Source organism: Pelophylax lessonae, assembly GCF_965119305.1.
Source record: "Pelophylax lessonae genome assembly, chromosome: 7".
NCBI lineage: Eukaryota > Metazoa > Chordata > Amphibia > Anura > Ranidae > Pelophylax > Pelophylax lessonae.
The window spans coordinates 265,617,150-265,630,028 of NC_138774.1; the positions used below are offsets into that span (position 1 = coordinate 265,617,150).

Here is a 12,879-nt window from a genome sequence, read left to right on the forward strand (position 1 = left end):
CCTTAAGAGCGATTACCCTGAAGACAGTTTTTCTTATCGCTATAACCTCCGCTCGCAGAGTTAGCGAACTACAGGCCCTTTCTGTTAGAGAACCCTTCATACAGATTTTGGAGGATAGGGTCATACTCAGGACCGACCAAACGTTTATACCCAAGGTCGCCTCTACCTTTCACAGAAGCCAGGACATAACACTACCCTCCTTCTGCAATAGGCCATCCAATGACAAGGAAGAACAACTGCACCATTTGGATGTCAGAAGGTGCCTTATTGCCTACTTAGAAGCCACAAAGGGCTTCAGAACATCTGAGTCCCTGTTTATCCTGTTCTCAGGAAAACGCAAGGGGAAGCAGGCTTCAAAGGGGACCATAGCCAGATGGATCAAGATAGCTATCTCAGAGGGGTACAAAATCTTGCACCTAGACCCGCCAGAGGGACTCAAGGCACACTCCACAAGGGCATTAGCCACATCTTGGGCAGAAAGAGCCGGTGCTACCCCTGAGCAGATTTGCAAGGCCGCAACGTGGTCAAGCATGTCAACATTCGTCCGAAACTACCGTCTGGATGTTTTGGGTAGTCAGGATCAGGTGTTTGGAAGGAAAGTCCTCCAAGCAGTGGTCCCCCCCTAAAAAAGGAACTGGGTGAGTACTTGTTAATCCTCTCAAGGGCTGTCCTGGAAGACGACTGGGGAAAAACCAGAGTTAGAACTTACCGGTAACTCTGTTTCCAGGAGTCTTCCAGGACAGCAGGTTCCCACCCTCTCTTATACATTGATAAAAGAAATTAATGTAATGTTCCATATTATGTTTTAACTGTTTTTCAGCTCTGTCCTTCGGTTCTTGGATAAAACTGACCAGGTGCCTGAGGGACCGCCTTTTAAGAGCTGATGGCAATGTGTTTCCGGTCTGGTAGGAGGAGCTCCATCTCTCAAGGGCTGTCCTGGAAGACTCCTGGAAACAGAGTTACCGGTAAGTTCTAACTCTGGTTTTTTTATATTATATGTTTCCAAATATATTGTCTCATGATGGCACCCTTATAAAAAGTCCCTCACACACGCCCCTCCCATGTCCTTTTTCTTCTATTTCTCTTAAGGTGGTGTCTGACACCGGCTGGCCCGTAGTAGCGATGGCTGCAAATGGGTCTGGAGGGGGCACATAGGCCCAAGATGTAGGGCAGGCGCTGGCCTGGTTGCTCACCTCCATGTCTGGGTAGTCAGAGTGCAGTTGGCGTTCGTCCCATCGAGGCTTGGATTTGGCTGGGCTCTGTGTCGATGGCGTGGAGGGAGAGGAGTCCTGTGTGCAGGATGGCCTCATCTGCGGTGACGAGCTGGACTGCCCTGGAGTCTCCGTTGCGCCGTCCGAAGCAGCGTGAACAGTCGCCGCTAGAGGATGGACACGCTGTGGCAGTGGTGAGTCTCCGGCGCCATTTTGTGGGAGACCGAGGGCTGCCGGTCTGAAGAAGTCGGACAATTTTCGGACGACTGGGGCTCCGGTTTTCCTCCTGGCCATGCTGGCGGTGTGCAGGGAGTGTTCGCCTTCCAGGACCTGTATGATTCAGGCTCGTGCAGCGTGTGTGGCAGGCTGTGGATCCGGGAGTCGCTGGGTGAGGACAGGAGCTCCGGTGCTAAGCGGCCATATTACACGGGGGTCGCCACGCCCCCCCATCGTTCTCCCTTTCAACCAGTAATGTAATTGGAAGTCAGGATGCCAGTGGCTTGACCTGCATGGTGCCCAGGGTTGTAATACTGCAAAGTTGAAACCTGTGGCAATTTGTTGCAATTTTTAGGCATTTAGCCAAGGCACCACTGAAGAACCCAGGAGGCACACCAGGGTGCCAGGGCACCCTGGTTGAAAAAGGCTGCTCTATTGGACTATCCAAGAACTGTGTTAAGAGCTAACTCAGCCAACCAATACCCCACCTGTAACAACGATATCACTTTTGAGGGGCCTGTGACATTGGAACTTCTGTCCAAATAGCAACAATTAAAAACCAGCACCAGTTTTCAGCCATCTGTGCTATTGTTTTTTGTCAGTAGTAACTATTCAAAGCGATATCCAGATATTATTATTATACAGGATTTATATAGCGCCAACAGTTTGCGCAGCGCTTAACAAAATGAAGGCAGACATTACAGTTACAATACAATTCGGAACAAGAGGAATCAGAAGGCCCTGCTCGTTAGAGCTTACAATCTAAAAGGGAGGGTCAATTGATACAAAAGGTAATAGCTGTGGGGGATGAGCTGATGGAGAAAGTGAAATACTGGAGGCGAGCATGGGAAGAGGTGACAAGGGAGCTAGAGAGCAGGAGGACTTGGGAGGACCGAAGAGAGCGGCTTGGTTCATATTTTGAGATCAGGTTAGTGATGTAGCTTGGGGCAGAGTTGTGGATGGCATTGTAAACTATTGTTAGCACTTTGAATTTTATTCGTTGGGTGAGTGGAAGCCAGTGAAGGGATTGGCAGAGAGGGGTGGAGGACACTGAACGGTTGGTAAGGTGGATAAGTCTTGCAGCAGCATTCATTATGGATTGAAGGGGGATAATCTATGTAAAGGTAATCCAATGAGGAGGGAGTTGCAGTAGTCAAGGCGAGAGATAACCAGGGCATGAATTAAAAGCTTGGTGGTGTCGTTGGTTAAAAAGGGCCGTATTCTAGCAATGTTGCGGAGGTTAAGGTGGCATGATTTGGATTGGGATTGGATGTGAGCCTGAAAGGACAGTGCAGAGTACAGGGTTACCCCTAGCACCCTGGCATGTGTGGAAGGACTGATAGTTGTTCCATTGATCTTGACAGAGAATTCAGGGGAAGGGGCACGTGGAGGAGGAAATATTATGAGTTTGGTTTTGGATAGATTCAGTTTGAGGAAGTGGTGTGATATCCAGGCTTTTATGTCTGTTAGTAGATCAGTGCTGAGGGAGGAGACTGATGGGGTGAGCTGAGGGGTAGAGAGGTAGATTTGGGTGTCATCAGCATAGAAATGGTAGTGGAAACCATGGAAGGCTATTAGCTGACCCAGGGAGGAGGTATAGATTGAGAATAGTAACAGTCCAAGGACAGAATATTATCTGGATATTATCTAGCTCTGGCTGATCTATAACCACTGTTGTTTTTTTGAAAAGTTGATGGCTGCGCTGGACTGACCTGCTCGATAGAGGGTCTGTGGGTGGGTGGTAGGTGAGAGAGGGCCATTTAGGGAAATTAACTCCTAATCAATCTGGTCCGACTGGATGAAAGGCAGTGGACCCTTGTTAAGGGGTCTGGGCTGCTACGTTAAAGTGGAGTTCCACCCAAAAGTGGAACTTCCGCTTTAGGTATTCTAACCCCCTGACATGCCACATTTGGCATGTCATTTTTTTGTGGGGGGGAGCGGGTACCTAGTTTTGACAGGTACCCGCTCCCACTTCCGCTCGGAGTGCCACGGCGCCCTGAACGGGAGTTCTCCTCTCCCCCTCTCTCCCTGCAATCTTCTGGGACATGTCAGAGGTCCCAGAAGATTGCCGGCCAATCAAGATGCGCAGCGTGACTCGCGCATGCGCAGTGGGTACCCGGCTGTGAAGCCACAAACTGTCACAGCCGGGTGTCCACAGCAGTGATGCCGGCGCCGCCGAGACCAGAGGGAAGAGGATCGAGGCTTTGGGCGGCTGCATCGCTGGACTGTTGGACAGGTGAGTGAAAAGGCTGGAACTCCGCTTTAAGATACGGCCTAGTGGTTGTTTCCAAAGTTTCTAGTGGTAGTCGGTTAAAGGAGCGCCCAAAATCAGCAATAAGAATCCTACTTGGATCAAAAGATTGTCGTTTTATTGGTAGCAGAACGTGTTAAAGACAACACATTTCGGGGGAACAGAGACTCTCCCTTCTTCAGGGTGTAAATGTTGCTATTCGGATCTGCAACCAACAGCATATAACCACTGTTAGAACGGTGGTACCTCAATATATGCACTAAGGTTTAGCATGCTGGAATGTATATAAGATTCTTACTACATTAACTACTAGGACTGTATTCTCAAGGACATCAAGCTATTTTGGAACTCCTCTCCTACCTTTGTTTCTATTTGGCGATCTCTGTATGCCATTATTGATATTGCATTAACACAGTGATAGTTCCTTGCTTTTATTTAGAAACTATTTGAAAGATAAAAAATGATATCCAGGCTTTTTGATGCTCAAATTCTATGTATTTTCTTTGAAAAAATAAAAACCATTGGAAAAGAAAAATAATATCCAGGCTTGTGTGGGGGCCAGCCAACACATGTGATGAATCGTAATGCATATCAATTTATTTGCATGTGTTTTGCTGTGATTTTAAAAAACCGGATGTCCGCACTTCTTTGAAATTAATAGACTGCCATAAACCCAATGCAGCAAAACATGCAAGAACACGTGTGCACAGTCCCCCTACATAGGTGTGAACAGAACCGTAATCCCAGAAATAAATGGGCAGATTTAGATGGACCATTGTGAGATATATCCTTTCAGTATTCTATTATGTCACAGAGGATAGCAACTTAGAGTGTGATGATGTCAACATTTAGAAAGGAATGTGCTGCATCTTAAAGCTTTCGACTCACAGATAGATTTTGTTTCCGATCCCTGTGTTGGCACATTTTCTTATGATGTGCTATAAAATATGTGAATATCGTCTTTGATCAGCGTTTGTAGTCAGAGTTCTTTCTTGGCTTACTTATCTCTCTTCTGTCTAGTTTGAGCCTCTCTTGCTTTATTTTCACCTTTTATCACTTTTTTTGTTAACCAAACGATTCTCTTTTTTCTCCCTCTACAGCATTCCTACTTCACAGTGCCTGATCCTCGAGAACTGCCCAGTATCCCAGAGAATGTGAGTATCTCTCTTAGCTGTCCTTGCTTTCAGTTGGGATGATTACAATTCCAGTTGATCCACATACGTTGTTTATTATAATTTCAGGATTCTAGAGGTCATCAGCTGCACTCATTTATCTTCACAGGGAGGATTTGGGTCTCCTTTTTCCTGGCTTTTTGACCTGACAAAGCTCATTGTTGTCTAAAAATGGCAAATAGAATTCCAGAAATACTGTCAGGGGTGGCACATTTAACTAAAGAACCAACTTGTGTTTAAAATTATCTACCGGTAGCAAAAACTGGAAATTAATTTAAATGATCTTATGATATTGCTTGCATCAATGTATAATTTGTAAAATACTGTATAGAGTGCAGCAGTCTGGAATATGTATTATACTGTACATATTACATATGGAGTTCAATGTCCAGAACTACGTAATGTACAATATAGCATATATAGTGCTGGGGTTAGGAGTATGGTATATGTAACATAGCATATAGAGTGTGTAGTTCACAATAATATAACATACACCATAGCTTTATAGAGTGTGTAGTTCAGGATAATATAACATATTATCCTGAACTACATGCTCTGTATGCTATGGTATAAATTACCCTGAGCTACATACACTATATGCTTTGATGTATGTTATATTATCCTGAACTACACACTCTATATGCTATGGTGTATGTTATATTATCCTGAACTACACACTCTATATGCTATGGTGTATATGATCCTGAACTACACACTCTATATGTTATGGTATATGTTGTATACAGTATCTAACAAAAGTGAGTACACCCCTCACGTTTTTGTAAATATTTTATTATATCTTTTCATGTGACAACACTGAAGAAATGACACTTTGCTACAATGTAAAGTAGTGAGTGTACAGCTTGTACAGTATGACAGTGAAAAATTTCCTGTCCCCTCAAAAAACTCAACACACAGCCATTAATGTCTAAACCGCTGGCAACAAAAGTGAGTAAACTCCGAAGATAAAATGTCCAAATTGGGCCTAAAGTGTCAATATTTTGTGTGGCCACCATTATTTTCCAGCACTGCCTTAACCCTATTGGGCATGGAGTTCACCAGAGCTTCACAGGTTGCCACTGGAGTCCTCTTCTACTCCTCCATGATGACATCATGGAGCTGGTGGATGTCAGAGACCTTGCACTCCTCTACCTTTCGTTTGAAGATGTCCCACAGATGCTCAATAGGGTTTAGGTCTGGAGACTACATGCTTGGCCAGTCCATTACCTTTATCCTCAGCTTCTGGTCATCTTGGAGGTGTGCCCTCCCAGTCTCCGAAGGAAGGAGATCATGCTCTGCTTCAATATGTCACAGTACATGTTGGCATTCATGGTTCCCTCATGAACTGTTGCTCCCCAATGCCAGCAGCACTCATTCAGCCCCAGACCATGACACTCCCACCACCAGGCTTGACTGTAGGCAAGACACACTTGTCTTTGCACTCCTCACCTGGTTGCTGCCACACACGCTTGACACCATCTGAACCAAATACGTTTATCTTGGTCTCCTCAGACCACAGGACATGGTTCTAGTAATCCATGTCCTTAGTCTGCTTGTCTTCAGCAAACTGTTGGCAGGCTTTCTTGTGCATCATCTTTAGAAGAGGCTTCCTTCTTGGACGACAGCCATTCAGACCAATTTGATGCAGTGTGCGGGATATGGTCTGAGCACTGACAGGCTGACCCCCCACCCCTTGAACCTTTAAAGGCAATGCTGGCAGCACTCATATGTCTATTTCTAAAAGACAACCTCTGGATATGAGGCTGAGCACGTGCACTCAACTTCTTTGGTCAACCATGGCGAGGCCTGTTCTGAGTGGAACCTGTCCTGTTAAATTGCTCTATGGTCTTGGCCACCGTGCTGCAGCTCAGTTTCAGGGTCTTGGCAATCTTCTTATAGCCTAAGCCATCTTTATGTAGAGCAACAAGTCTTTTTTTCAGATCCTCAGAGAGTTCTTTGCCATGAGGTGCCATGTTTAACTTTCAGTGACCAGTATGAGACCTCTCACACCTGCGACCTTGTAACACTAACGAGTCACATGACACCAGGGAGTGAAAATGGCTAATTTAGCCCAATTTGGACGTTTTCACTTAGGGGTGTACTCAACTTTTGTTGCCAGCGGTTTAGACATTAATGGCTGTGTGTTGAGTTACTTTGAGGCGACAGCAAATTAAGAGTGTATTGTGTACTCTGCTGATGTACCAGTGTTTGATGTGGACGAAGACACTGATGATAAAATAACATCTATACAGGAATGTGAGCAATACTAGGTGAACATTATTTGTATTATTTACCTACAAGTATTTGAGGATCCATGCTTGTGTACCAAAAAAAAAAAAAAAAAGTAATGTTCTTTCTTGCACTGTGGTTGCCCTGATCATAGGTTTTTAATGACCAGACAGGAGGAGAGACCTCTCTGGCTTCACTGATCCTGATTCGTGTACATAAGACCTGATAAAACAAGCTGTAATGTCTTAGAATTAGGTTTTAAACATCCATGCACAATTTAAGTAATTTAATGTGTCTACAAGTACAGTTAGAAATGGTCTTTTTTTAACCTCCCTCTAGTAAATTCCCCCATGGAGTTTTGCCTTTCAGATTCCTTTTAACAATTTCGCAAGATCTAGATAACGTGCTGTACAAATTTTTATCCATATGCATAGTAGCGCACTGAAAATTTGCAGTTTGTTTTTGTCTTTCTCACTCATGCATTAGCATTCATGTAGGCCTCTTAATGTAGATAAATACAAGCGATACCCCGCCATAAATATTAATGGGTTTGCAGCAGTTGACCTGTGGTGTGCAGCATAAAATCAAATCGTTTAAATAATTACTACATTTTAAGGAGGTTTAAGTGTTTTCAGCAATGGTGTAAGTGTGTGTTATTTCTCCTGAGTAATAGTTCTCCATGTAAGAATCAAACTGCAACAACACTGACTAACATTGTAATTACCTTGCTTTGTGTCAGGCCTGGGTTTGTTGCAATCATTGTAAAGCAATTTACTGGGATTATAGCAAGAGTTCTCAATGTTAGGAATTATTGCTGAGTACAGAACATGGATGTGCTTTTCTATCAGAAGTAACTAAATGGTGATAGATGCATTTCGATATTTGGTTACCATATTACAACAATTCCAAGTCCAAAAGAAAAGTTGGGATGCTTTATAAAATCTACATAAAAACAGAATGCAATTATTTGAAAATCCCATAAACCCATTTTTTTTTTTTTCACAATAGAAAACATATCAAATCTTTAAACTGAGAAAATGTAAAATTTGAAGACAAAAATAAGGTAATGTTAAAATTGATGGCAGCAACAAGTCCCAAAAAAGTTGTGACAGGCCCATGTTTACTACAGGGTAGCATCCCCTCTTCTTTTACCGACACACTGCAAAGGTCTGGGAACTGAGGAGACCTCTTGCTGGAGTTTTGGGAGATAAATGTTGTCCTATTCTTGCCTGATATAGGATTCTAACTGCCCGACAGTCCTGGGTTGTCTTTGTTGTATTTTTTATTTTAAGATACTTCAAATATTTTTAATTAGTGAAAGGTCTGAACTGCAGACAGGCCTGTTAAGTATCCGGACTATTCTACTACGAAGTCATGATGTTGTCATAGATGCAGTATGCGATTTAGCATTTTCTTCCTGCTTTGAAGTGATTCTAACTAACCCGCTCTGTGCAGTGGTTTTTCACAGAACAGCCTCGATCCTCCTCTTCTCAGCTTCTCCTCCTCTCTGCCAAGTGGCATCATGTGGATAGCATAGATTAAGCACTTGCTTACCAGCTGCCGTACTTATACTGTGGCAGGTCAGCTCTGTCAAGTGAAACGACGTGCGGTACAGCTAGTAGGGGTGCATTCACTCGCCGATTGGCCACAGGGGGAGCCAGTCAGCGGGTCCGAATGCCATGATGTCTGCCGGGCACCGGTGATCGCTCCCAGTGGAGACAGAACGGCGTTCTGCCAGTGTAAACAAGGCAGACTACTTTTCTGTCAGTAATGAACACAGGGATTCTGTGTTCCTCTTATTTAGGGACACAGGTCTTTGTGTTCATCCAGCAAGCCCATCCCCCACGCAGGTAGAAAGCACCCCCCAGGGACACATTTAACCCTTTGATCTCCCCTGGTGTTAACCCCTTCCCTGCCAGTGACAGTACAGTAACAGCGCATATTTGTAGCACTGGGATCCAATCTGTCTGCCGCAATGTCCCAGTTGCGCTAAAAGTCACTGTTTGCCACTGTTACTAGTAAAAATAAATAAAAATGACATAAATCTTTTCCTTAGTTTGTAAACACGATAACTTTTGTGCAAACCAATTAATATACACTTATTGGAATTTTTTTTACCAAAAATATGTAGCAAAAAACATATTGGCCTAAAATGATGAAAAAAATTGATTTTTATATTTTTGTTTTATTTGGGAATGTTTTATAGCAGAAAGTAAAAAATATTGTTTCTTTTTTTTTTTCAGAATTGTCGCTATTTTTTGATACCACCAAAGGAAAGCTCTATTTGTGGGGAAAAAAAGGTCATCAATTTTATTTGGGTATAGCGTTGCATGACTGCACAATTGTCAGTTAAAGTAACGCAGTGCTGTATCGCAAACAATTGCCTGGTCTTTAAGGTTTTACCTTCCGGTCCAGAAGTGGTTAAACACATTCAAATAAAATATTGTGAATTTAAATTGATTGTGAAGCCTCAAAAGTTTTGCCAAAAAAAAAAAAAGAGATGAATACTTACCTGCTCTGTGCACTGTTATTGCACTGCACAGAACAGCCCCAAACCGCCTCTTCTGGGGTCCCCCGCCAGCACCCTCAGCTCCTCTTCTTCTGTGTCTGCCCCATAACACGCCGCATGCTATGAGGGCACTCGTGCATGCTCGCCCCTGAGCCAACTCTGTGTGTCCATTGAAGCTCAGAGCATGGCTCTGCCCCACCCCGCGATCCCTCCTCACTGGCTGTGATTGACAGCAGCTGGATCCAATGGCTGCCTCTGTCCATCTAGAAGATAGCATTTGTTGCAAATCTCTGGATTGAGATTGAGCTCAGGTAAGTTTAAGGTAGCGCTGGGGGGGGGGGGGCTTGGGGAGAGCTGCTTGCAGAAGGCTTTTTACCTTCATGCATACTGTAAATGCATGAAGATAAAAAACTCATACCTTAATAACCACTTTAATTTATTAGTCAGCTATGTGAAGTCCATCACCTACTACTCTCTCCATAGGTTGACAATGCTGATGTCAAAGGGTGTCCACGTTGCTCCTCCATAAACTTTCCATAGAGGTCTTCAAACTACTGCCCTCCAGCTGTTGCAGAACTACACATCCCATGTGGCATTGTAAAACTCACAGACATGACTAGGCATGATGGGAATTGTAGTTCCTGAACAACTGGAGGGCCATAGTTTGAAGACCCCTGCCATAGAGGAACAGACACCTTAAAGCTGAACTTCACCCCAAAAGGGAAAAGGCTTCACTACCGGTTTCCCTTAAGATGCCAGCGCCCAGGCCCGAAGCTGATTGAAGAATCGGCTCAGGTGAGGACAACGCTGGATCCCTGAACTGGTAAGTGTCCTAATATTAAAAGTCAGCAGCTACAGTATTTGTAGCTGCTGACTTGTACTTTTAAAGAGGAGCTCCAGTCGCCCCAGATAGACGTGTGTTACTTTTCACTTGTGAAAAATGAAAAACGAATGAAACCAGCACATTTCAAGGATTCATAAGATACAGTATGTAAACTTTGTTTTTTTGTTTTAGATATGCTTTAAACACATTGGAGGGAATTTGTCAAAACTTGAGCAGACGTCTGAAGCAGCTGGCTGTCAATCAGCTTCTGTCTTCAGATACAGTTTGAGGGGAATTTATCAAAATGAGAGAAGCTGTGGATGGCAACCAATCAGCTTCTATGTTTCAATTTCAGTCTACTTTGTCCAGTTTTCCTATGTATAAGGGTTTCTTTGAACAGCCGTTTTATATACAGGAGAAACTATAGAAAGAAGATCCCACTATAGAAAAAAGATAAATAATCATTTTTTTTTATATCATACCTGCAGAGGAAAATGTGCACCTATAGTAACTGGTTTTCAGATGCGTTAGAATATTGATAGAGGGTGGGGAGGACAAGATGATTATTTTGTACACCTTTAACACACAATACCAGACCTGAAGGAAATTGATTGAGTCAGACTGCAAAGTCAATAAATATTAGCTGCAAAGCCCTCGGTTTATAACTCTGCATGTGTGTTGATTAGTTGCTTTCAGGATCTGGATTTGCGGACCTGTTGCATTACGTGTAAAGCTGTTTTAGTATAGGATTCACCCTAAAACAGGCAGGCTGTAATCAGTTCGTTTAATGTTGTGCCAAACCGGTGCAGAACCTGACATACATACAGAGAATACACTGGTCTCTAGGCAATATAAACAGCCAAATCCCCACACCATATAAACAGTGCTCGCTGCTCTGCACTGCAGCCCAGTGATTAAATGATCATACAAAATACAACTGTTTCTGTATTTTCCAGCCCTTGGTTTTACAAGGAGAGCTGTTGGTTATTACATTTATTATTGGAAAATGGAAACATTTAGTGGTACAAATATGCAATGATACAAATGTGCAAAGAATGGTTTGCTGTGACGAAAATGAAACACGCAAATTCTAACCCTACAATCGACTTCTGCCGTGAGGCCTAGAACGACACCTTGTAAAATGACATTATACTTTGGATCTTGTTTTGTTATTTAAATTTATATTTGTACTTTATATACACTGCTCAAAAAAGTTAAAGGAATCAGATCTCAGTGGGGAAAAATCTCATGCTGGATATCTATCTACAGTGGGTACGGAAAGTATTCAGACCCCCTTAAATTTTTCACTCTTTGTTATATTGCACAAAAATAATGTACACATAGCACCCCATACTGACAGAAAAACACAGAATTGTTGACATTGTTGCAGATTTATTAAAAAAGAATAACGTGCTTTCCATTTCTTCTGATCATCCTTGAGATGGTTCTACACCTTCATTTGAGTCCAGCTGTGTTTGATTATACTGATTGGACTTGATTAGGAAAGCCACATACCTGTCTATATAAGACCTTCCAGATCACAATGCATGTCAGAGCAAATGAGAATCATGAGGTCAAAGGAACTGCCTAAAGAGCTCAGAGACAGAATTGTGGCAAGGCACAGATCTGGTCAAGGTTACAAAAAGATTTCTGCTGCACTTAAGGTTCCTAAGAGCACAGTGGCCTCCATAATCCTCAAATGGAAGACGTTTGGGACGACCAGAACCCTTCCTAGAGCTGGCCGTCCGGCCAAACTGAGCTATCGGGGGAGAAGAGCCTTGGTGAGAGAGGTAAAGAAGAACCCAAAGATCACTGTGGCTGAGCTCCAGAGATGCAGTCAGGAGATGGGAGAAAGTTGTAGAAAGTCAACCATCACTGCAGCCCTCCACCAGTCGGGGCTTTATGGCAGAGTGGCCAGACAGAAGCCTCTCCTCAGTGTAAGACACATGAAAGCCCGCATGGAGTTTGCTAAAAAAACACCTGAAGGACTCCAAGATGGTGAGAAATAAGATTCTCTGGTCTGATGAGACCAAAATAGAACTTTTTGGCCTTTATTCTAAGCGGTATGTGTGGAGAAAACCAGGCACTGCTCATCACCTGTCCAATACAGTCCCAACAGTGAAGCATGGTGGTGGCAGCATCATGCTGTGGGGGTGTTTTTCAGCTGCAGGGACAGGCCGATTGGTTGCAATCGAGGGAAAGATGAATGCGGCCAAGTACAGGGATATCCTGGACAAAAACCTTCTCCAGAGTGCCCTGGACCTCAGACTGGGCCGAAGGTTTACCTTCCAACAAGACAATGACCCTAAGCACAAAGCTAAAATAACGAAGGAGTGGCTTCACAACAACTCTGTGACTGTTCTTGAATGGCCCAGCCAGAGCCCTGACTTAAACCCAATTGAGCATCTCTGGAGAGACCAAAAAATGGCTGTCCACCAACGTTTACCATCCAACCTGACAGAACTGGA

General features: G+C 43.6%; 1 protein-coding gene across 4 annotated transcripts in view; it reads left to right on the forward strand.

Moving 5' to 3' along the window:
* Positions 1-12,879, forward strand: part of DENND1A (DENN domain containing 1A) — a 1,402,774-nt gene that overhangs the window by 616,445 nt on the left and 773,450 nt on the right. For all 4 annotated transcript variants that reach the window (XM_082262893.1, XM_082262895.1, XM_082262894.1 and 1 more), the window contains exon 8: positions 4,779-4,832. In XM_082262893.1, the coding sequence (XP_082119019.1) occupies positions 4,779-4,832 (54 nt within the window). The remainder of the gene's footprint in view (positions 1-4,778; positions 4,833-12,879) is intronic.